The 22,001-nt window shown below is 35.4% G+C and overlaps 1 protein-coding gene across 1 annotated transcript in view; it reads left to right on the top strand.

The window, feature by feature from the left end:
* The window catches only part of SLC38A6 (solute carrier family 38 member 6), a 60,913-nt gene that overhangs the window by 22,795 nt on the left and 16,117 nt on the right, over nt 1-22,001 (top strand). The window contains exons 6-8 of the mRNA XM_057731249.1: nt 8,767-8,845; nt 18,051-18,133; nt 18,608-18,666. Coding sequence (XP_057587232.1) covers nt 8,767-8,845; nt 18,051-18,133; nt 18,608-18,666 — 221 coding nt within the window. The remainder of the gene's footprint in view (nt 1-8,766; nt 8,846-18,050; nt 18,134-18,607; nt 18,667-22,001) is intronic.

Consider the following 22,001-nt stretch of genomic DNA (forward strand, 5'->3'; position numbering starts at 1 on the left):
GATTGTATGGTCAGAGGAAGCTTTAATCTTATTTCTTATCTATAACTGTTCAAAATAATTTAAAGATGACAGCTTTAATAAAGTTTAACTGATACTCAAGAGATCTGAGCTATTTCACTTTTAGTACTGTTCAACAGAATTCCATCTTTAGTGAGTTTCTTGGTCAAGGAGAAAATTAACATTCCAACAATGAATTGTATTTGCCAGTGTTTTGGAAATCCTGAACATTCATGTTTTAATTCTTTGAATTTTCAGGGCAAAAAAAATATTATTGAAGGAGAAGAATGTTTTTTGGGATGTCATAATACCAAATAATTTCCTTCTAACACACACTTTACTCTTCACGTTAGCAGTCAGTAACCAGTCTCTTCCCTAATAAATCTATATAATGCCATTGAGTTTAAGATCTACTTTGGAATACGTTATTCTATCAAATATATATTGCCTAAATGTGTACTTGTAATGTCGCTAATGTGAAAATATATTTTGATATTTTCATTCCCTCATTTTCCTCTCTATATGATTACTAAGAACCATCAGTCACATTTTGTTTAGATTAGGGTTAACTGTTGTTTAGCATTTTATGTAGAATTTTCAACCCAGAAATTTGGATCTAAATGCTTGACTGTGGCAAAATGCCTGCTGTTGTGCTCTCTGTATCCTTCACCCTGATCGCTCCTTGTTCCCTAATCTGGTGTGCAACTGTTATTGTACATGACTCTGTTTTAGCACTTGCTGTCATTCGAGGTGAAGGTATCTCTGCATATGCTTTTCTTTCCCACTATATTGTCAGCTCTTCCAAGGCAAGGATTATGTCTCATTTCTCCTTGTACTCCTGGAACCTAGCACAATACTTGGGACTTGATAAACCTTTTTAAAAACGGAATGGAGCTGAATATGATTTGTATGTGCTATTTCCAAATGCTTTTTAATATTCTAGGTGGATTTATCAAGAAGAAGAGAAACAGGGACTCGTAGACTGATTACTAGCTTTAAATATTTGAAGCTGATCATGAAATACAGAAAGATACTAGGCCAATTTAGTATTGTTCTGGAGGGCAGAACTGGTTCTAATGAGTAGAAATCTACACTGAAGCTGGTTTGGTTTCATTTGGAATACTAAGCTGTGTGATAATGGAAATGGCCTACCCTCCTTTGTAAAAGCTCTGTATCCCTGAAAACATTCAGACAGAGCTGGTTGTTCAGTTGTCAGAATGTTCTAGAGAGAATTCCTGCATTTGGTGGCAGATAAATCATCAGTTCTTCCAACTCTATTGATTTGCTTACTTGCTTTGTTTTAGAAGCTTTTTTTAAAAAGCTTCTAAGTAAACAGAAAATAAAGTATTTAAAAATCTTCTGCTTTGGGGTTAGGTAATCATGTCTTAGATTAATGCTTCCTAACCCTTTTATTCTTTGTAACATTTAAACATTTCTCAGTTGTCTTGGGATTCTATGCCCCTGATGAATCTATGGGAAAAATGAAACAGGGGCCTTTAGAAGCAAGATGATCATGAATTGTCCTTGATCAATATTTGTTACACAGATCTTTTAGTAAGACTTAGTTTATCCCCTACATCTTTGTATTCTGTATATCTAAGTAGTTTTGCTCATTCATGTAGTTCTTAAGTACCTTGCACTTAGTAGGTGTTCAGTAAGTCTTATTTATTATATGAAGAGAATTAAGGAGTAAGAGAATGAATGAGGGAGAGAAGGAGAAGCCAGCGACCTGGCTTGGTACTCCTTTACAAGGAAGATCAGCAGGGAGGAGAACAGCACACAGAATGCCTAAGTGAGCGTATGGTTTCTTTAGGGAAGAACCTACTGTCAGAACTTCACAGAAAATCTTTTTTACCCAGTACCAATCACATGCCAAGTATTAGTCACAGGGCACTAGTGTGGCATAACAAATAGATTGGAAAAATCGACTGTCTTTGAAAAATCTCTAAACTTTATGATAGAAAAAAATGTGAATCACTAAATGTAGCACTCTTTTTCTAGGGTTTTGGGAACCGTTACCTTTAGAAAAAGGGAGCACCCCACAGTAAAATACTCCTTAGAAGCAATTCTTGGTTGCCTCCCAACACTGATGAATTAAGGGCCCAAAGCAGGCCAGAGCCAAAGAGCCCCTAGCTGCCCAATGCGTAAGTCGCCGGAGGGGCGTTTGCTGAGAGTCATTGTTGCCTGGACACAAAGTCAGAAAAGAAGCATCTGGGAGTTTTAATATTTAATGCCGTTAGAGGGAAGAGAACACTGGCTGAGAGTTTGAATTTAGTGGACTACAAGTTAAAGGATCAAGAACTCTAAGCAAATAAGTGCAGGTAGTTTCTAATTGTATTGCATTGTGAGATTCTTTTCCTAAAAACCAAGGTAAGTAGTTAGTTTCACAAGTGTTTGAACTCTTGAGATAGACCACTCAGTTGGCTAAAATATCCCTAGAAATCAAGCAGTAAACCTCAAGTCATCTTTGGTCCAGCCGAAAGTCCTGTTAACTCTGATGAGTATGTGATAAAAGTGAAGTTAATTGACGTTATTTCTGGTTTCTTATCCTGCCCAACTCACAATGCAAGGTGAGTGGCTCCTAGGAGTACATTAAATTCTTATTTTGCTCTTATAAAATACAAAGGACCACTATGGATAGCATATTCTTTCCTTAGTTCTTTGAAGGAGAATTGAGTCACTTGCTACATTATTGTGAAAGGAAAACCCTAAACATTAGTAGATTTACTGAAACCTCCTGAAATTGATAGAATGATCCAGATTTTCCAGACTGGCAGAGATCCCACACACCTACTCTAGCAGCCTTGATTAACACCTCAGTTTGGAAATCTGAGTTTTAAGAGAAACCCAACAGCCCTTTTATGTGGTCAAGTAGCACAGTTTCTAAATCTCATAAACAGAGAGGTATAAATAAGATCATTCTCAGTTTGAGAACTATAAAAATTTCAAATTCTCAGTATTTTTCAAAATCATGATTTAATATTGTTAGAAACTCTTTGGCTTTACTTTCTTACTGATTTTTTTTTTTTTTTTTTTTTTTTGGTAAGATAACTGAAGTCTTTTAGAATTACTAGTTTGTACCATCTCCTGGGAAACAGGGATTGGGCATGCTGTTACAACGCCATCTGCTGGTCAGCTCATCTGTAGTCAAAACTGTGGCTTTTTTGAGGCCTAAATAATATTGTCTAGAAATTCTAGAAAACACTGTCTTAGAATAGGAGAAATATAGGAAATCTGGAAGGGGAGTCTTTCTCACAATTCCTTCCTTTGACAAAATTTACTGGTAACCTTTAAAAAGGTTTTGAAAATAATGTATTTCTTAGTAACAATTTTTATTGAAGTTTAATTATAATTTACTATTAGTAAATATTCTGGTCAGTTTTTATTCAAGTTTAAGATCTTGATAAATGGTAAAACAAAGATGTATATTTTCCTAGGGTCGTGGGGGGAAAGGTTCCTCTATATATATATATAAAATTTTTTTTTCTAAATTTATTTTTTGGCTGTGTTGGGTCTTTTTTGCTGCACGTGGGCTTTCTCTAGTTGTGGCAAGTGGGGGTTACTCTTCATTGTGATGTGTGGGCTTCTCATTGCAGTGGCTTCTCTTGTTGGGAAACATGGGCTCTAGGCAGGCAGGCTTTAGTAGTAGTGGCTCTCGGGCTCTAGAGGCATAGGCTTGGTAGTTGTAGCACATGGGCTTAGTTGCTCTGCAGCATGTGGGATCTTCCTGGCCCAGGGATTAAACCCTTGCCCCTGCATTGGCAGGCAGATACTTAACCACTTTGCCACCAGGGAAGTCCAACTCCATATATTTTTTATTTCATTTGTGCACAAATTAGGGAAATGACCTTGTTTTCAGAGTTTTTTAAAAAGTCCTTTTTAAAAAAGAGGGAGATTGTGTTGAGTACTATTTTGAGTGGAGATAGACTTTCAGTGGCGTTTGGACATTTAGTAGGAACACCAGGTTAATAAGACACATTAAATAGAATAAAGCTGTTGCTATCCATGACTAAAAACATTTTTTTTTTAATTTATTTGCTTATTTATTGGCTGTGTTGGGTCTTCGTTGCTGCACATGAGGTTTCTCTAGCTGCAGAGAGCAGGGGCTACTCTTCATTGTGGTGCACGGGCTCCTCATTGCAGTGGCTTCTCTTGTTGCAGAGCACGGGCTCTAGGCACGTGGGCTTCAGCAATTGCAGCACACGGGCTCAATAGTTGTGGCTCATGGGCTCTAGAGCACAGGCTCAGGCTCAGTAGTTATGGTGCACAGGCTTAGTTGCTCCGGGGCATGTGGGATCTTCCTGGAGCAGGGATCGAACCTGTGTCCCCTGCATTGGCAGGCAGCTTCTTAACCACTGCGCCACCTAGGAAGTCCCCTAAAAACATGTTTGAGGTAAAATTGAATCTTGCTTAGAAGGAAAGGCAAACTTTATCGTTTCCTACCATAGTACATCTGTTTAGAACTGGCTGACTAACCCTTTAAGAAGTTGCTGAACTTCTTCCAAGTGCTGAAAACCTAATTCTGTTTTAAAAATAGATCTACGCAATCTTATCTTCATACATGTATTTTAAGTGTTTAACAAGAAGGATAACTATTTTTATAAACTAATGATTTCTTAGGTCTACACTCCAATTGAAGCTTTGTCTTTTTTTTTTTTTTTAAAGGAGTCCTGGGAAAAGTAACCTATGAGAGTACAGGGTTTGTGGGAAGAGGGATTGGTTTTGTTTTAATTTTTTTCAATTTCAGTGTAGTGTTAATATCACAAATATGTGAGAATAGGAAACTTTCTCTTCTGAGCTACAATAATAGCTGTAGATGCAATAGAATCATAGTGATAAATGCAGTAGAGTCCTATCATGAAACTCCTTAGCCTGTCTGAGGAATCTTGACAAATCACTTTACCAAACCAGCCACAAAACTGAAATGAAAATACATCTCAAAGTGAAATGAACATTCTAAGTGTTTTTTTTTTTTTTTTTGGCACACGGGCTTAGTTGCTCCGCGGCATGTGGGATTTTCCTGGAGCTGGGATCGAACCCGTGACCTCTGCATTGTCAGGCGGATTCTTAACCACTGCGCCACCTAGGAAGCCCCCTAAGTGTTTTTAATACTTGTAGGAATTCTTTATTTTCTTTGAACCAAACTGTTAAACTCCGCATTTGGAAGCAATTGTTGTTTAAATGGTGATGAAAAAAGAAAATAATTCTGGGGAGTGGTCCTTTTGGTAGACTTTTCTTATTTTTCTTTGCTGTGGTGGATTTCTTCTTTACTTTGCTTCTCTGCACTTTCTCATAATGTAACAGTTAATAGTGCAGATTTCTCAAGCCAGTTAGGGTACTTCCACCATCACTAGGCAAGTTAACTCTCTGTACCTCCATTTCCTCACCTGTGAAATAAATAATACCTACCTTACAGGTTTGTGGTGAGGAAATAACTTTCATTTTAAATGAGGAAATAACTTGCAAATCACTTAGAACAGGCATCCTAAGCCCCCAAATGCTTGCTTGTTCTTGTAATTCTCCTCCTCCAGAGCACTTTCCCCTGCTGTGTTTTTGACATCTCTCCCCTCAGCCTCCGTGCTCCCAACTCATGTGTTTGTCTTTATGATTAGATCAACCAGTATTAATACCTTACTACTTACTATTGCCTAATCGAATTTTACCCTGTTTTAGTCATTTCTTAATGTAACAGTTGCATCACCACATGGTTTTTAAAGAATACTTTCAACTTCTGTGTTTTGATTAAGTTGACAGATTTTTTATTTCCTTCCCAGGGCAGTTTCTATTAAATGAGTTCTATTAGTTATGTTTAAAATGAAGGAGAAAAGAATACCTATTTAGTTAATGTGGTGAAACTAAATGATTTGTAATGGTTGAATACCTGTCACTAAGGTATGTCTTCTAGCCCTAATTCTGGCTTTGGTGTTGTGGCGGCCAGAACCACTTAGCTATAACCATGGCTCTTGTGGATGACCCTGTTACAGCTGTTTATTTAGAAGACAACACGGTGTGTCTTATATTAAGAGTCTATGCTGTGTATCGATGTCAGCAAAAATCATTTATGAATTCTTGCTTATGACCTGTCTCTAAGATAAGTCCTTAAACACTTCCTTATGCTATTAATAGAAGACATGAGATGAAAGGTGTGGCAAGCAGCTTTTTTGGAGCTAGTGAACCTTTGGGTTAAAAACAATGGGTATATGAGCATTCTTGTTGATTTTATATCTTTAAAACTTTTCCACTTTATTTAATTGAGCTGATTGTTCCTTTTTATGTAAATCTAATTAAGATGTATTCCTAACTTAATGTATATTTAGTGATTTCTGTTTGTTTCTCTCTGTACCACATATAATATGTTAAGGTGCTAGTCCTTGCATAAAAGTTTACTTGTGGTTAGGAAGAATAATCTAGACAGTGAAAAGGATAGTGTCTTTCTTTGTTTCACTTGCTTAATCAGTGGAGTTTTTCCCATCCTGAGCTCTGTGGTTTTTGTAGCTCTTAAAACAAACACCAGCATTCTCTGAGAAAGAAACAGTGTTTGACGTGTTTTACTATATTTATATCTTGTATTCTGAGATCTTTTTTTGAGAAACATATGTTTGGTGAGTTCGTATTTCTTGAAATATACATGATTCTTCAGACTGGAATCTAATGAAATAGGACTCCCATTTGAAAACCAAAGAGTTAAGGCTGCAACAGAGGATAAAAGTGATCAAATGATTAGCCAGAGGCTAATAGAAATTCTGGGAAGAATGACAGATTGTATATTAGGAAGAAATATGATCTCATATTCATTGAAGCTTTTTACAACCAAGGATCTAAAAGAAATAATAGAAAATTACTGAAAGAGATGAATGTCTGAAACTTTAGAAAAGCATGTGGTATTGAATTAATCCAAGCAAGAAAGACTGATGGGCAGATAATAAATTACATTGTGTAGGAAGTCTACATTCCTTGTTTTCAAGGTACTTTTGCCTTTTTTTTTTCCTAGCAAGATATATTTAAGTAGCTCTAGGCCAATTTCAGAAAATTCAGTTCAAGATTTTCAACATCACACCATATGTGTATGATTCTTTGGAATAGATAAAGTGTTATAAACAAAGACCCTAAATCCTTGAGTGGAGACAGTTAATCTAAACCTTCCTTCTATTCTGTACCAAATTGGTAGCATTTTTCCTTATGAGAGTGTGAACGACTTAGAATCCCTTTTCATATACAATTAATTGTAATGTCCCATAACCGAGTTGAAGAAGTGTACTATACTACTGAGAAAAAGACTTTATTTCAACAGCTGTACTTCTGCTGGGAAAAAAGAAATAGTCATAAACTGGAAAATGTGAATATGTATATTTTCATTGCAGAGAACTGACTATTTACTTAACTGTTCTAAAGTTTGCCATAGGTACATGTTGTTTTACTAAAAAAAAAAGAGAGAGAGAGTGTATGTGTTTGTGTGTAGAAGTATTGCCTATCTTCATGTAAATTTGTACGCAAACTAGTATATATCCTGTTTTTCCCCAGGGTTGAGTAGTCACACAGCACAGTAATAATTATGAAGTTCAGCTACTTTTAGATATGTTGATTGAGAAATATACATTTTTCTTCTTAAACTCTTTGAGCCTTTTAATCAGTTTTTCCCCAGATTTTAGCCATTCAAACTTGGCATCCATTTGTGTTCTTAGTTTTTGTAGGTCCAAGGAGAAAGTGAAACGTTTCCTGAAATATAAATAAGTAATAAAATTAACATGCACACAGAGTACAGTCTATTCTTCATGGACATATTCTTGTTGGCTCTTTTTTAATATATACTTAATCTCTGGGGGAAACAGAGATTATTACTCTGTTAAACTCACTCTAAATCATCTGGGTTTCTATATACTTAAGCATTTAAGTTTAAATTCAAGTATTTACATATAAATGAGTTCTGTATTCTGTAACCATATTAAAACACTTGCTAGTATATGATGGAAGGTTTATAAGATGTGGGTGTTTTTAATAGCTACACCAGAAATAGGATCATTATTAAAATGCTGTAAAAGCTGGCTATTTCTTGGATCCTGTCTGACAGAATGTGAGAAATAATGCTAGCTTTAGGTTTTGATTGCATAATACAGAAGAGCCCTGTTAATAAATGGAATAAAAGTTATAAGCTTTGTGCCTTTAATATGCTTAATAGTTTCACTTGAATCTTTTCTCATCTGTTTTAGAGGACAATTTAAAATGTAATTCATTGTGCATTTTGTTATTGTTTTATAAAAACACGTGTCCAAAATGTGTGTGGGAGAACAGTAGCAGAGAAAGGGAGAGAAAGGAAGTGAGACTTCTGAGGGGAGATCTCTCTCTAGTAAGAAAGGACAAATGATCCAATTTATTAGCTATACTTATTTATCTCCTGTTTCTATATCAATTGTTGCTAAACTAACCACTAATGCCTTGGACAGGGGATAACATTAAGAGTTTTTGCCAAACTTCAAGGAAAATGTCATTTATAAGTAGCCTGTAATCAAGACCCTTTCTCTTACCTAAATCATTTGCCTTGGACTTGAAATGTAAACAAAAGATACCTAATGAGCTTACCAATTATTCTTCTCTACAAAGTTATTTATCTCCATTCCTGGTGTATATCTGTCTTTGAGGACAGTACAGTATGAATTAATCTTCCACATGCTGTCATAACCCAAATGGACATCTGTGTCTCTGGATAGATTGTTCTTTAAATGGTTAAAAATTATAGAATTCTAATAGGAACTCTTTTTATTCTGTTTGCAGCTATGTCATCTTATCTATTAATTATTAAAACAGAGCTTCCTGCTGCTATTTCAGAATTTTTGTCTGGAGACTATAGTGGGTAAGAAAAAAATTTTTGCATTGTGTCCATTCATTTATTAATTCAATAAATATCTATTACTCATCGGAAGTAAAATAAATGTAGTCCCCACCCTCAAGATACTTACAAATTAGGCAGAGGCAGAGAAGTGACAGAGGAGAAAACACTCTGTGGATGGCTAGTGATGATCCATCATGAGCAGAGCACTGCGATGTGAACCCTGTGAGGTGCCAGTGTAATCCTTGCGTTCCACGGGGGCATGAGAGGGCAGGACAGGGATGAGCTGGCGCTTGGAGAAGAGGAAAGGAGGAATTTCTGGATATGAAGAATTGGGTAGGGGCTGGAGGAAGGCTGAAAGCACTGACAGTAAAGGTCTTAAAGGAGGGGAGTGGATAATACTGCTGTCACTTTTCAGCGAACCGTAGTGATAAAGGTAAATCAGAGTGATAAAGTTACAACATACTTGTGTAAGATCCTGTTATAAAGCATTATTTGAAAAAAATTGTTTCATTTCCTGTTTTTTAACAATACTATAAACAATACTAAACCATGTTACACTGCCCTTCTCCTTGCTTATTTTAAACATACTGGGTTCTAAAGACTATTGACTCATCTCTTTTTAGGAGGAAAAAAAATTAATTATACTTTTCCTTTTACCACATATAACATGAAATTTTGAGAAAAATAAACTTGAAAAGGCTAAATGAATCCTTTTAATTGTCATAAAATTATTTTATATAATTAGATTTAAATATTTAGTTGTTTTGCTCCAATATTTGAACTTGTTCTGGGTTGCAGGGCAAGTTTTCAAAATTGAGTTTTAGCTTTTACAGTTGGCTTCCATGAAAGAATTCTACTTAGACAACTGCAAATACATATTTATAAGGAAAATATGGTATAATTTAGACCTGAATAGGAACCATCAAGAATATGTGATTGAAAAAAGGTAAGTAGACGTCCTTAATGATTTTTCATCATTGGAAGATATTGTGCCTTTGTATAGCACCTTACATTTCACAAGCTTTCACATTCATTATCACATTTGATACAGCTACCTTATTTTATCTGTAGCTTTACCTTGTTCCTTTTAAGTTTTATGCTCTTATTTTGATAAACAATTGCTCAATGACATACCTATGTGAAATTCGCTTTTTTTTTTAATTTATTTTTTATTGGCTGCACTGGGTCTTCGTTATGGTACGTGGGCTTCTCATTGCGGTGACCTCTCATTGTGGAACATGTGGCACATGAGCTTAGTTGCTGCGTGACATATGGGATCTTCCCCAACCAGGGTTCGAACCCATGTCCCCTGCATTGGCAGGCAGATTCCCAACCAATGCACCACCAGGGAAGCCCGAAATTCACTTTTGTATTTGCTGTAAAAATATTGAGGACAACTTTTATTACTCAAAAAATCCTACACAGTAAGTTTCTTTTATAATTTAGGGCTAAGAACTCTTGGCAAAATAAAGAATGTTAGACTAAGAGTAAGGAGTCATGTGTTCTATCCATTTCATATTCAGTAACCTCAGGAAATTAACTTCTTTTGGTGATATAATTTAATTTTGAGCCTGAGGTATCTTCATCTGCTTAATGGTGGTGCCAGTATTCCCTTCTTAACAAAGTTGTTGGGATGCCCAAATAAGATATTATAAATATACATGCTTTTATAAGCTGATAGCATAGTGTAAATGTGGAGAATTAAGCAACTCCATAATGTTGTATGTCAGTTATACCACAATTAAAAAAAAAAAAAAAGGATTCCAATAATAATAACTATATAAAGGTAGTTTTTCCCTGTTTGCTCTGAATGCCAGTAAGGTCGGAGTCCTGTTTTTTTTTAAATTACTTTTTATTGACATATAGTTGATTTACAATGTTGTGAGGGAAGCTTTTTTTTTTTCTTTTTTTAAACCTGTATTTTATTTTTGGCTGCGCTGGGTCTTCGTTGCTGCGTGTGGGGTTTCTTTAGTTGTGGCAAGTGGGGGCTACTCTTTGTTGCAGTGTGAAGCCTTCTCAGTGCAGTGGCTTCTCTTGTTATGGAGCACACACTCTAATCGTGGACTTCAGTAGTTGCAGCGCACAGGCTCAGTAGTTGTGGCTCATGGGCTTACTTGCTCTGAAGCATGTGGGATCTTCCCAGCCCAGGGATCGAACCCATGTTCCCTGCATTGGCAGGTGGGTTCTTAACCACTGCACCCCCAGGGAAGCCCCCAGAGTCATATTTGAATGTATTGCATAAACTATGTTAATCCTAATAGTTGTCACATGTTCTCCATTCTCTTGGTCCTGAATTTGGTGACTTCTATTTATTTTCTTTTTTATTGTCCTATGTCTTTGTGGAAGGAAGAAGGACAAAACTACATATAAAATTTTAGAAATAATTATAAGTAGTATGTGACAGAACTGCTATTAAAAACTTAGGTCTTCTTTTTCTAAAAGTGATACTTTTACCATAGCTTCATTTTATATCAGTTGTCATTTACTTTATTGGGTTTTTTCCTCTGACTTTTTAAAGAAATGAATTAAAAATTAACTCCATCTTATATTAGTAGAAAATTGATTAAAATGTTATCTTTACATGTCAGAAAAGAATTTTTAAAACTGTGTACTTCAAAATCCTGTGACCAGTTTGCATCATCTTTGTTATGATGTTTTAAAGGTGCACATCTTTTTAACAGCCTCATCTTGTTTTGTGTAATGTATATTCATTTATTTTGGATTTCAAAGCTTTGAAAAGCATGACTATGTTAATAGGTTAGAATGCAGGTAAACCATTAGTCTTTAAAACTTAATGCTGTAAAATAATTAAGAAACAAATGTTATGGTAATTGATTTAACTCTCTGGGGCAGTTTATTTCTAGGTAGAGTTACAGAGCAATATTCTATGAAATCAGTATGATATTGATATACTTTTAGGGTTTGAATTACAATAAATTGCAGTTAAGAATTTTCAGTTGTGCTTATTTTCTGTGTTATCCTTGGGATTTGATGTTCCTTTGTGAAAAATGAACCTTTATAAAGATGTTATCAAAAAGAAATTTTATTTTCTTAATATCCTAATTTCAAAAATTATTAGAAGTCAAAAGCTATAATACTTGTACCAAATTTTTGTGAGGCATCTATATTTTTCATAGAATAATGTGTATTTAAAAAAATCTATGGCTGTTAAAAGTTGGAAGCTCTCTGTTAACATTTAATGATCTTGTCAGTGGAATATGATTGACACAATTAAGTTGTCTTGCATTTGAGTTACATAATTGATATGGGATGTGAGTAAGATCCTAATTCAGAACATATGATACTCTTGTTCCATTCCGTTCGAGAATGAAATTAAAGCAACTTATAAATAAATCTGGTTTTCATTAAAATATGGAAAAAAATCTGCATGCCAAAGCATTTGCAATACAGCTAAGGATCTATACTCTATATTTCATACTTTGGAACATTTTTATCATATAGGATTAAATCCACACATCAAACAAGTTTTCTAGGAAGTATAAAACTTTTTACGCTAATTCTTTTGGCTTGAAGAGAATGCACATGTACAATAGATCACAGGAGGAAAATACGGTTCTCTTTTTCACCCACTTAGGAAAAATTTTAAGGTAAGCATATTCCTCTAAAATCTTCATTTGTGAAATGTGCTTTTGCCATTTCTTTGTAGTGGCTTGTATTTCTCAAGCTGGAGCTTTATTTTGTAAGTTTAATCATTTCTGTTCCTTGGAAAATATCCATTGCCAAACACAATTCAGTTGACTGTGACATGCACGTGAAATTTAAACTAACTTTACCATGCATTACTGTGTTGCCTTTATTGTTGATGAATGGTAAAGAAAATCATTGTATTTATAATTGGCTGTATTCACATAACTTAATAAAGATAAGAAATGATTAATATTAACCAGTAGCCAAACCAGGGAAAGAGAAATTTGCAATGAAGTTCTTTTTAATATTAGGAATTAAATGTTTAATCCTGTGAAGAGGGAAGTGTAAAGAAATCGCAATCTTGAGAAAAATGAGGCCGTATCTGAAAAAATACCATGAATTCAGAGTGACTGTTCGTGAACAGCAAATCTTTCCATTGCTTCTATTACTAAGATCAGCATCCTTTTGCTGATTTTGCAGACATGTAGAATGAAGTTGTTGAACCAGATGATCTCTGAGGACCTTTCTAGCTCTAACATTCCATAACTCTGTGATTCAGAGTTACCACTGAGAGAAGGTGAAGTTTTCTTCAGACCAACAGTTCAGTGCTCTGGGCAGGCATGTGGCTTCTGTGGACATGAATAATTGTGATCTGAAATAATATGAAGTTATAAAGCATAATATATAGTAGTATGTGTTATGAAGTTCAGGATTTCAAAGTGTTCCTAAGATTCTTTAGCAGGAGAAAAGAGTCTTTGGTCCTGAGGATTAACATGCTCCCTTTGCCGAACTCTTCCTTCATAACAGCAGGGACAGCAGAGCTAACAGATGGAATCTGCTTTGGTGTGCCTCTGGGCGTTTTTTACTCCTGGCGCTGCAACTGTCTGAGTCTGTTTGGGGTCCCAAAAGGAAGGAGATTTCAGGCATAGAGCCCTGGGCTTTTTGCCAGCTTCAGAAATTTAGTTGCCAGGTGTTCTTTGGTGAGGGATATTTTGAAGTTCCGTTTTCATATGTATTCAAGAGTGATAAGAAGATGAATATGCCAAGGAGTGTCATGTTGTATATGTTTTTTCTTTTTAAGAATATATTTCTCTGACACGTTTAAAAATATTTTATTTATTTATTTATTTATTTATTTGGTTGTGCTGCATCTTAGTTGCAGCAGGCAGGCTCCTTAGTTGCAGCACGTGGACTTCTTAATTGCGACAGGTCGGCTTCTTAGTTGCAGCTCACGGACTCTTAGTTGCAGCATGCAAGTGGGATCTAGTTCCCTGACCAGGGATGAAACCTGGGCCCCCTGCATTGGGAGCTCGGAGTCTTAAGCACCGCGCCACCAGTGAAGTCCCTCATGTCGTACTTGTAATCTCTGTACACTCTTAGAGTCTCCTGCGTACCAGGACTTGAGGGGCATGTGCAAATACAGAGACTACAGCTTCAGGCCCATTAGCTGGAAATACTTGTGTGTGGGTTTTAGTTTCTGGCACGTGCATTTCTGAAGACATGAGTTAGGGTGGAGAAGGCTGAGCTGTGATCATGGTGTTGCTTCCGCTGTTGCTCCTTCTCTTGTTCTGTTAAAGAGGGAGTTGTCAGCACCCAACAGTACCTTTTATTGTTTTTCGGTTTTGGGGGTTTTTTTGGCCGTGCCACATGGCATGCGGGATCTTAGTTCCCCAACCAGGGATTGAACCCGAGCCCCCTGCACTGGAAGTGCAGAGTCACTGGACCACCAGGGAAATCCAACACTACCTTTTAAAGATGCATTAAAGAGGACTTCTTCATAAACCAGGGTGTAAAAGAGACACAGTGAACCATAAAGTTTGTGTTAGAAGCCATGGGTTGAAGCCCATGTAGGGGAAAACCTTTTCTTTCTTTCCCCTTTTTTTTTTTCTTTGTGAGATATAATTGACATATAACATTGTGTAAGTTTAAGGTGTCCAACATGTAGATTTGATATACTTATATACTGTGGTATGATTACCACTGTAGTGTTAGCTAATACCTCCATTACCTGACATAATTATCATTTCTTTTTTGTAATGAGAACATTTAAGATCAAGTCTCTTAGCAACTTCCAAGTATATAAAAGTTTTGTAAACTATAATCACCTTGTTTTGCATTAGATCCCTGGAACGTATTCATCCTCTAACAGCAAGTTTCTGCCATTTGATCAACATCTCCTCAATTCCCTTACCCACCAGCCCCTGCTAACTGCCATTTTACTGTTTCTACAAGTTCAGCTTTTTTCAGATTCCACATATACATGATATACAATATTTGTCTTTTTCTGTCTGACTTATCTCTTAATGCACTCCTTGTCTATTGATGTTATCACAAATGGCAAAATTTCTTTCTTCCTCGTGACTGAATAATATTCCATTATTATTCCATACACACAGACACACACACACACACACGCCACATCTTCTTTATCCATTCGTCCATTGACAGACACTTAGGTTGTTTCCATATCTTGGCTATTATGAATAATACTGCAATAAACATGGGAGTGCAGATATCTTTTTGATATCCTGTTTTCATTTCCTTTACATATATGCCCAGAAGTGGGATTGTTGGATCAATCATATGGTAGTTCTGTTTTTAATTTTTTGAGGAACCAACATACTGTTTTCCATAGTGATTGAACCAATTCACATTCTCACCAACAGTGCACAGAGCTTCCCTTTTGTCCATATCTGTTCCAATACTTGTTATCTCTTGTCTTTTTTTATTTTTTAAAGATTTTGTTTTTGATGTGGACCATTTTTAAAGTCTTTATTAAATTTGTTACAATATTGCTTCTGTTTTATGTTTTGGTTTTTTGGCTGTGGGGCGTGTGGGATCTTAGCTCCCTGACCAGGGATTGAACCCGCACCCCCTGCATTGGAAGGTGAAGTCTTAACCACTGAACCTCCAGGGAAGTCCCTCTCTTGTCTTTTTGATGATACCCATACTAACAGGTGTGAGGTGATATTTCATTGTGGGTTTGATTTGTATTTCCCTGATGATTAGTGATGTTGATCATCTTTTCATGTACCTGTTGGCCATTCATATATCTTCTTTGGGAAAAAAAAAAAAAGGCTATTTATTTCCTCTGCCCATTTTAAAATTGGATTGTTTGATTTTTTTGCTGTTGAATTGTATGAATTCTTTATATATTTTGGACATTAGTCTCTTATCAGATATATGATTTGGAAATATTTTCGCCCATTCTGTAGATTGCCTTTTCATTTTGTTGATTGTTTCTTCTGCTATACAGAAGCTTTTTATTTTGATATAGTTCCATTTATTTTTGTTTTTGTTGCTTGTGCTTTTGGTGTCATATTCAAAAAAACTGTTGCCAAGACCAATGTCAAGGAGCTTTTTCCTTGTGTTTTCTTCTATAAGTTTTATAGTTTCAGGCCTTACATTTAAGTCTTTATTTCAAGTTAATTTTTGTGAATGTTGTAAGATAGATTTCATTTTTCTGTCTATGGCTATCCAGTTTTCTCAGTACAATTTATTGAAAAGACTTCTTCCCCACTGAATATTCTTGGCTCCTTTGTCAAATATTAGTTGACAGTTTATGGGGTGAGGAAGGGGTATTCCTAGGCTCCCTAGTCTGTTCTGTTGGTCTGTGTGTCTATTTTTATGCCAGTACTAAACTGTTTTGATTACTAAAGCTTTGTAGTATAGTTTGAAGTCAGCTTTGCTTTCTTTCTCAGGATTGCTTTGGCTATTTGGACTCTTTTGTGGTTTCACACAAATTTTAGGATTGTTCTATTTTGGGGAAAAAAGGTCATTGGAATCTGATAGGGATTGTGTTGACTCTGTAGATAGCTTTGGATAGTATGAACATTTTAACAATATTGATTCTTCTGATCCATGAACACAGATGGGATATCTTTCCATTTGTGTCTTCAGTTTCTTTCATTTAAGTCTTTTGGTTGTCTGTAAGTGTATTTTTCACTTCCTTGGTTAAATAGTCATAAGTATTTTATTGCTTTCATGCTATTGTGAATAGGATTGTTTTCTTTATTTCTTTTTCAGATATTTCTTTGTTAGTTTATGAAAACACAGCTGATTCCTGTATGTTGGTTTTGTATCTTTCAACTTTATAGAATTTGTTGATTAGCTCTAACAGTTTTTTGGTTGCAGTCTTTAGGATTTTCTATATATAAGATCATATCCGCAAATAAAGACAGATTTACTTCTTTTCCCATTTGGATGCCATTTATTTCTTTATCTTGCCTGATTGCTCTAGCTAGGACTTCCAGTATTATGTTGAATAAGAGTGGTAAGAGTCGGCACCCTGGTCTTGTTCCTGATCTTAGAGAAAAAGTTTTCAACCTACGGCCTTTATTTTGTTGAGATTTGTTTCTTCTGTATGATATTTGCTGAAGGTTTTTATCATGAAAGGATATTGTATTTTGTCACATGCTTTTTTTGCATCTATTGAGATGGTCATATGATTTTTATCTTTCATTCTATTAATGTGCTATATATCATGTTGACTGATTTACTTATGTTGATCCATCCTCACATCCCATGGATATCTCACTTGATCATGGTGTATGATCCTTTTCATGTGCTGTTAAATTCAGTTTGCTAATGTTTTGTTGAGAATTCTTGTAATATTTTCACCAGGGATATTGGTCTATAGTTTTGTTTTTTGTAGTGTCCTTGTGTGGCTTGGATAGTTACAGAATGCTGGCCTCATAAAATGTTTGGGGGTGTTCCCTCTGCTCCAGTTTTTGGGAAGAGTTTGAGAAGTATTGGCATCAATTTTTCTTTAAATGTTTGGTAGAATTCACCAGAAAAACCATCTGGTCCTGGACTTTTCTTTGTTGGTGGGTTTTTGATTACTAATTCAGTGTTTTTACTCGTTATCGGTCTGTCCATATTCTTTTAGTTCTTCATGGTTCAGTCTTGATATATTGTATGTTTCTAGGAATTTATCCATTTTCTTAATTTAACATGGCAGTGGGAGACTTTGACTATCTGGTAGTGAAAGGATACATTTTAGCCAACTGGAAATTCTGAAAGTATCTACCAAATGACTTGAAAAGGTAATACCCATTATCTTTGATACTCCCAGCTCTCATATTAGCATGAATTTTACTTTGTTACAATTGTGCATGTGTATATATGCATATGTTTCAGTGTAAAAATATGACAGCTACATTACAGAAAATGTAGAAGAGAAAGCAAATAAAAATTATACATAATATCATCTCTTACTAATCACTGTTATCATTTTATTTCCTTTGAATTTTTCCCATAAGGCATTTTTAAAACATAGTTAATAATCTTTATTTTGTATTTCTATCATTAGTATTTTCTATTTTACTAAATTGTCTTTTTTTAAAAAGCTGTTTAACATTCTTTTGAGTATGCTTTTTTAAAAATTTTTATTGGAGTATAAGAGTAATAGGATTCCACAAGAAGGTATTTAACGAAAAGAAGTAGGCTTTTCCTAGCGGGTAGTTATATTGGTTATAATGTATGAGCGTGTGGGTGTGGGTGTGGGTTGTGGGTGTGGGTGTGCAGAAACACAAGCGCTGGAGTCTTGTGCCTAAAATAGAACTTTTTTTCCTAATAGGTCTTGGTATCTGAATGGAGAAACACTACTAATAATCATTTGTGTTACCATTGTGTTCCCTCTTGCACTTCTTCCTAAAATAGGTAAGTCTTTACAGAAGAGGACATTATTTGTTTAGAAGAAAAGAAAAAGAAAGGAAGAAAATAGTATTAAGGGGCTTTTAAATTCCACAGTACCACATTTTTAGCAGAAGGTAGTTGTGAATAATTTTGAACTTGGACTTAATTTAGATTATTCAGCCTTCAGCCCTGCCTAGTTAACCTATTGCTTCGTTTGCAGTAGTATTTTGTTTGCCCCACTAAAATAAAATCTTTACAGCAGAACATTAAAGAGCAGCCTTTCCTTACAGTGTACCATTAGTGGTAAGCCAGTTCCAATTCAGCTGTACAGAGCTACATAAATGATCTGTGACAGATAGTTGGAATGTTGTTATTCTCAGCCCTAAGCCCCAGATACCAAGCACTGTAATAAAAAACATGCCCAAGATGTATAGCTTTAGCCGAACGTTAGGATCACTTTCCTTATAAATTGCTTTTTATTTTACTGTTATTTTACAGGCTTTCTTGGCTACACAAGTAGTTTATCATTTTTCTTTATGGTGTTCTTTGCTCTTGTGGTAAGTTTAAAATATAGTGCATTGCTTATCTCCTCACTAAAATTGAACTCGTGTTAATGTCTTTTTTCTCTTAACTCTGTTTTGTTTTGGGAAGGTATCCCATTTTATTTCAATGTGTTATTAAAAGCACTTTTATTCTGCAAAACTGTTTCCTTCATTGTATCTATTTTGAAGAGGCTTAGCTAGAATAGCATTTCAAGTTCAGTTTCTCTTCTGGTTAACCAGAGAGGAGAGCACACCAATTCTGTTAAAACCTTAGATGGAGTATAATTCTTTGGGTAGATGTATGTATCCACTTATTTCTATACAATATTGTGTATGTATGTGTGTGTTTTGAGGGGGTACTGGAGCATGAGAATCAGGCTGGTTCTAATCTGTAAAATCAATTTGATCCTAGTCATCTTAATTTTGAAACTTTGTTCCATTAACGAAACCAGAGCTTCAGGGGCTTAACTATTGTAGAGGTCTAGTAAGAAATGGGGTGCCTGAATTCTGTCTGATCTGGTTTATTCAGCGTGGTCTGCTGCAAAGAAATATTTTTTTTCACATGTGGAATATTTTTTTAAATTAGCTAATTTTTAGTATATCATAGGAAAAATATCTCTCAGATGGTAAACTTTATTTTAATATTTATAAAATAATTTAATATAAAGGTAAAAGAGAATTTTAAAAAAGATAAAAGAGAATTTGAATTTCTTTTTTCTTTTTAATTCTTCTAAAACAGATTTTAATGTTCCAAAGATTGTATCTTTGTGTGAAATTTTGGGGGAAAAAATCCTTTTTCTTTTTGCCTAGTAGTTTATTCCGTAGTCAGTATCTGTCAAACCTTAAGTAGGATTAAAGATTTTAAACTCGTCAAGATACATACCTAAATGGCTTGATTAAACTCTTAAAATCATAAGCTTATTTAAATTCTCCTTTGTTATTAAGAAGTGAATGAAAGAAAAATGCCACCTAAAAGAGCAAAACAACGCATCATTAGTTAAACCGTATAATAGAACCAGATTTCCAAGCTGTCAAAACAATCTAGGATGCATTTAACTTAGGCTAAACTATCTTCTGTTATACAAGGATAAAACACCTTTAGGTTATTTAAATTAAGTCAAAGTGACCCTGGTTTCAGTGTACAGAAATATTTATGCTTTAATGATTGCTCTTAAAACTAAAAATACTCAACAGTGCTTACATTTAATCATTTGTTGAATTTATGAACAATAAAATCATTCCCCCTCCCCCCACAAATTGCCTGACTTGTATCTTACCAGTAAGTGAATTGAACATACACTTTTTTAAAAGATATTTTTCGATTTTATTGAGGCATAATTGACATACAGCACTGTATATATTTAAGGTGTGCAGCATAATGATGACTAAATATATCACGAAATGATTACCACAAAAGTTTGCTTAATATCCGTAAGCACACTTTTTAGGTGCCACGTTAAGAGGGAAACAAATATTTTCATCATACTTTGATTATTGAGAAGCATCTACATGGTTTAGAGTGGCCTATATTTGCAAGCGAACATGTGGGTATTAAAGAGAATCAGTATACACAACATTGAATATTTTCCACACAGACAATTGACTACATAAGCGTTGCATAGGTTGGAGTAATTTTTTATAGCCAATAGTTTGAAGCAGGTAAGATGTATTGATACATCATGTCTATTTTAGTTTTCACAGTATTCGTTTCTGTCATGGCAGATACCCTTTAATTCAATACAGATTCCTACTGTAGCTGTCATATGGAAATAATACCCTTATTCTGCATTTATTATCATGCTTTACAAACCATCTGCTCACATTTTACCTACAAGCACAATTTAAATTTGGTCTACAGTGGGACAGTGAAGACACTCTGTATCCTTTTTCTTAATTCTCTTTTTAATTGGCATATAGGCATACCTCAGAGATATTGCGGGTTCAGTTCCAGACCAGTGCAAATAAACCGAATGTTGCAATAAAACGAGTCACAATTTTTTTAGTTTCCCAGTGCATGTAAAAGTTATGTTTACCCTATACTGTAGTCTGTTAAGTGTACAACAGCATTATGTGTAAGAAAACAGTGTATATACCTTAATTTAAAAATACTTTATTGCTTACTCAGCCATTAAAAAGAATGAAATAATGCGATTTGCAGCAACATGAATGGACCTAGAGATTATCATACTAAGTGAAGTAAGTCGGACAGAGAAAGATCATATGATATCACTTATACTGAAATCTAAAAAAAATGATATAAATGAATTTATTTACAAAACGGAAACAGACTCACAGACAGAAAGCAAACTTATGATTACTTAAAGGGGAAGTGGGGTGGGGATCAGCTGGGAGTTTGGGATTAACAGATACACATACTATATATAAAACAGATAAATGGCAAGGACCTACTGTATAGGGGAATATATTCAATATCTTGCAATAACCTATAATGGAAAAGAGAAAAACAGCATTGCTGAAGAATACCAAGCATCATCTGTGCCTTCAGCGAGTCAGCATCTGCTTTGCTGGTGGAGGGTCTTGCCTCCATGTTGGTGGCCGCTGACTGATCAGGATGGTGGTTGCTGAAGGCTGGTGTGGCTGTGGCGATTTCTTTCTTTTTTTTTTTTTTTAACCTTTTCTACCTTTATAAGGTTTTTTCTTTCTTTTTTAAAATTTATTTGTTTATTTGTTTATGTATTGGCTGCATTGGGTCTTCGTTGCTGCACATGGGCTTTCTCTAGTTGCCGCGGGGGGCTACTCTTCATTGCGGTGTGAGGGCTTCTCATTGCGATGGCTTCTCTTGTTGCAGAGCACGGGCTCTAGGCACGTGGGCTTCCGTAGTTGCGGTACATGGGCTCAGTAGTTGTGGTTCACAGGCTTAGTTGTTCCGTGGCATGTGGGATCTTCTCGGACCAGAGCTCGAACCCGTGTCCCCCGCATTGGCAGGCGGATTCTTAACCACTGCACCACCTAGGAAGTCCTGCAATTTCTTAAAATAAGACAACAATGAACTTTGCTGCATGTATTGACTCCTCCTTTCATGAGTGATTTCTCTGTAGCATTGCAAGGCTGTTTGATAGCACTTTACCCCCAGTAGAAACTTCTTTCAAAATTGGAGTCAATCCGTTCAAACCCTGCCACTCCTTTACCAATTAAGTTTGTGTAACATCCTAAATCCTTTGCATTCATTTCAACAGTCTTCACAGCATCTTCACCAGGAGCAGATTCCATCTCAAGAAACCACTTTCTTTACTCATCCATAAGAAGCAACCCTGGATCCATTCGAGTGTTGTCATGAGATTGCAGCAATTCTGTCACATCTTTAGGCTCCACTTCTAATTCTATTTCCC

This window comes from Hippopotamus amphibius, chromosome 4 (genome assembly GCF_030028045.1).
Source record: "Hippopotamus amphibius kiboko isolate mHipAmp2 chromosome 4, mHipAmp2.hap2, whole genome shotgun sequence".
Taxonomy (NCBI): Eukaryota; Metazoa; Chordata; class Mammalia; order Artiodactyla; family Hippopotamidae; genus Hippopotamus; species Hippopotamus amphibius.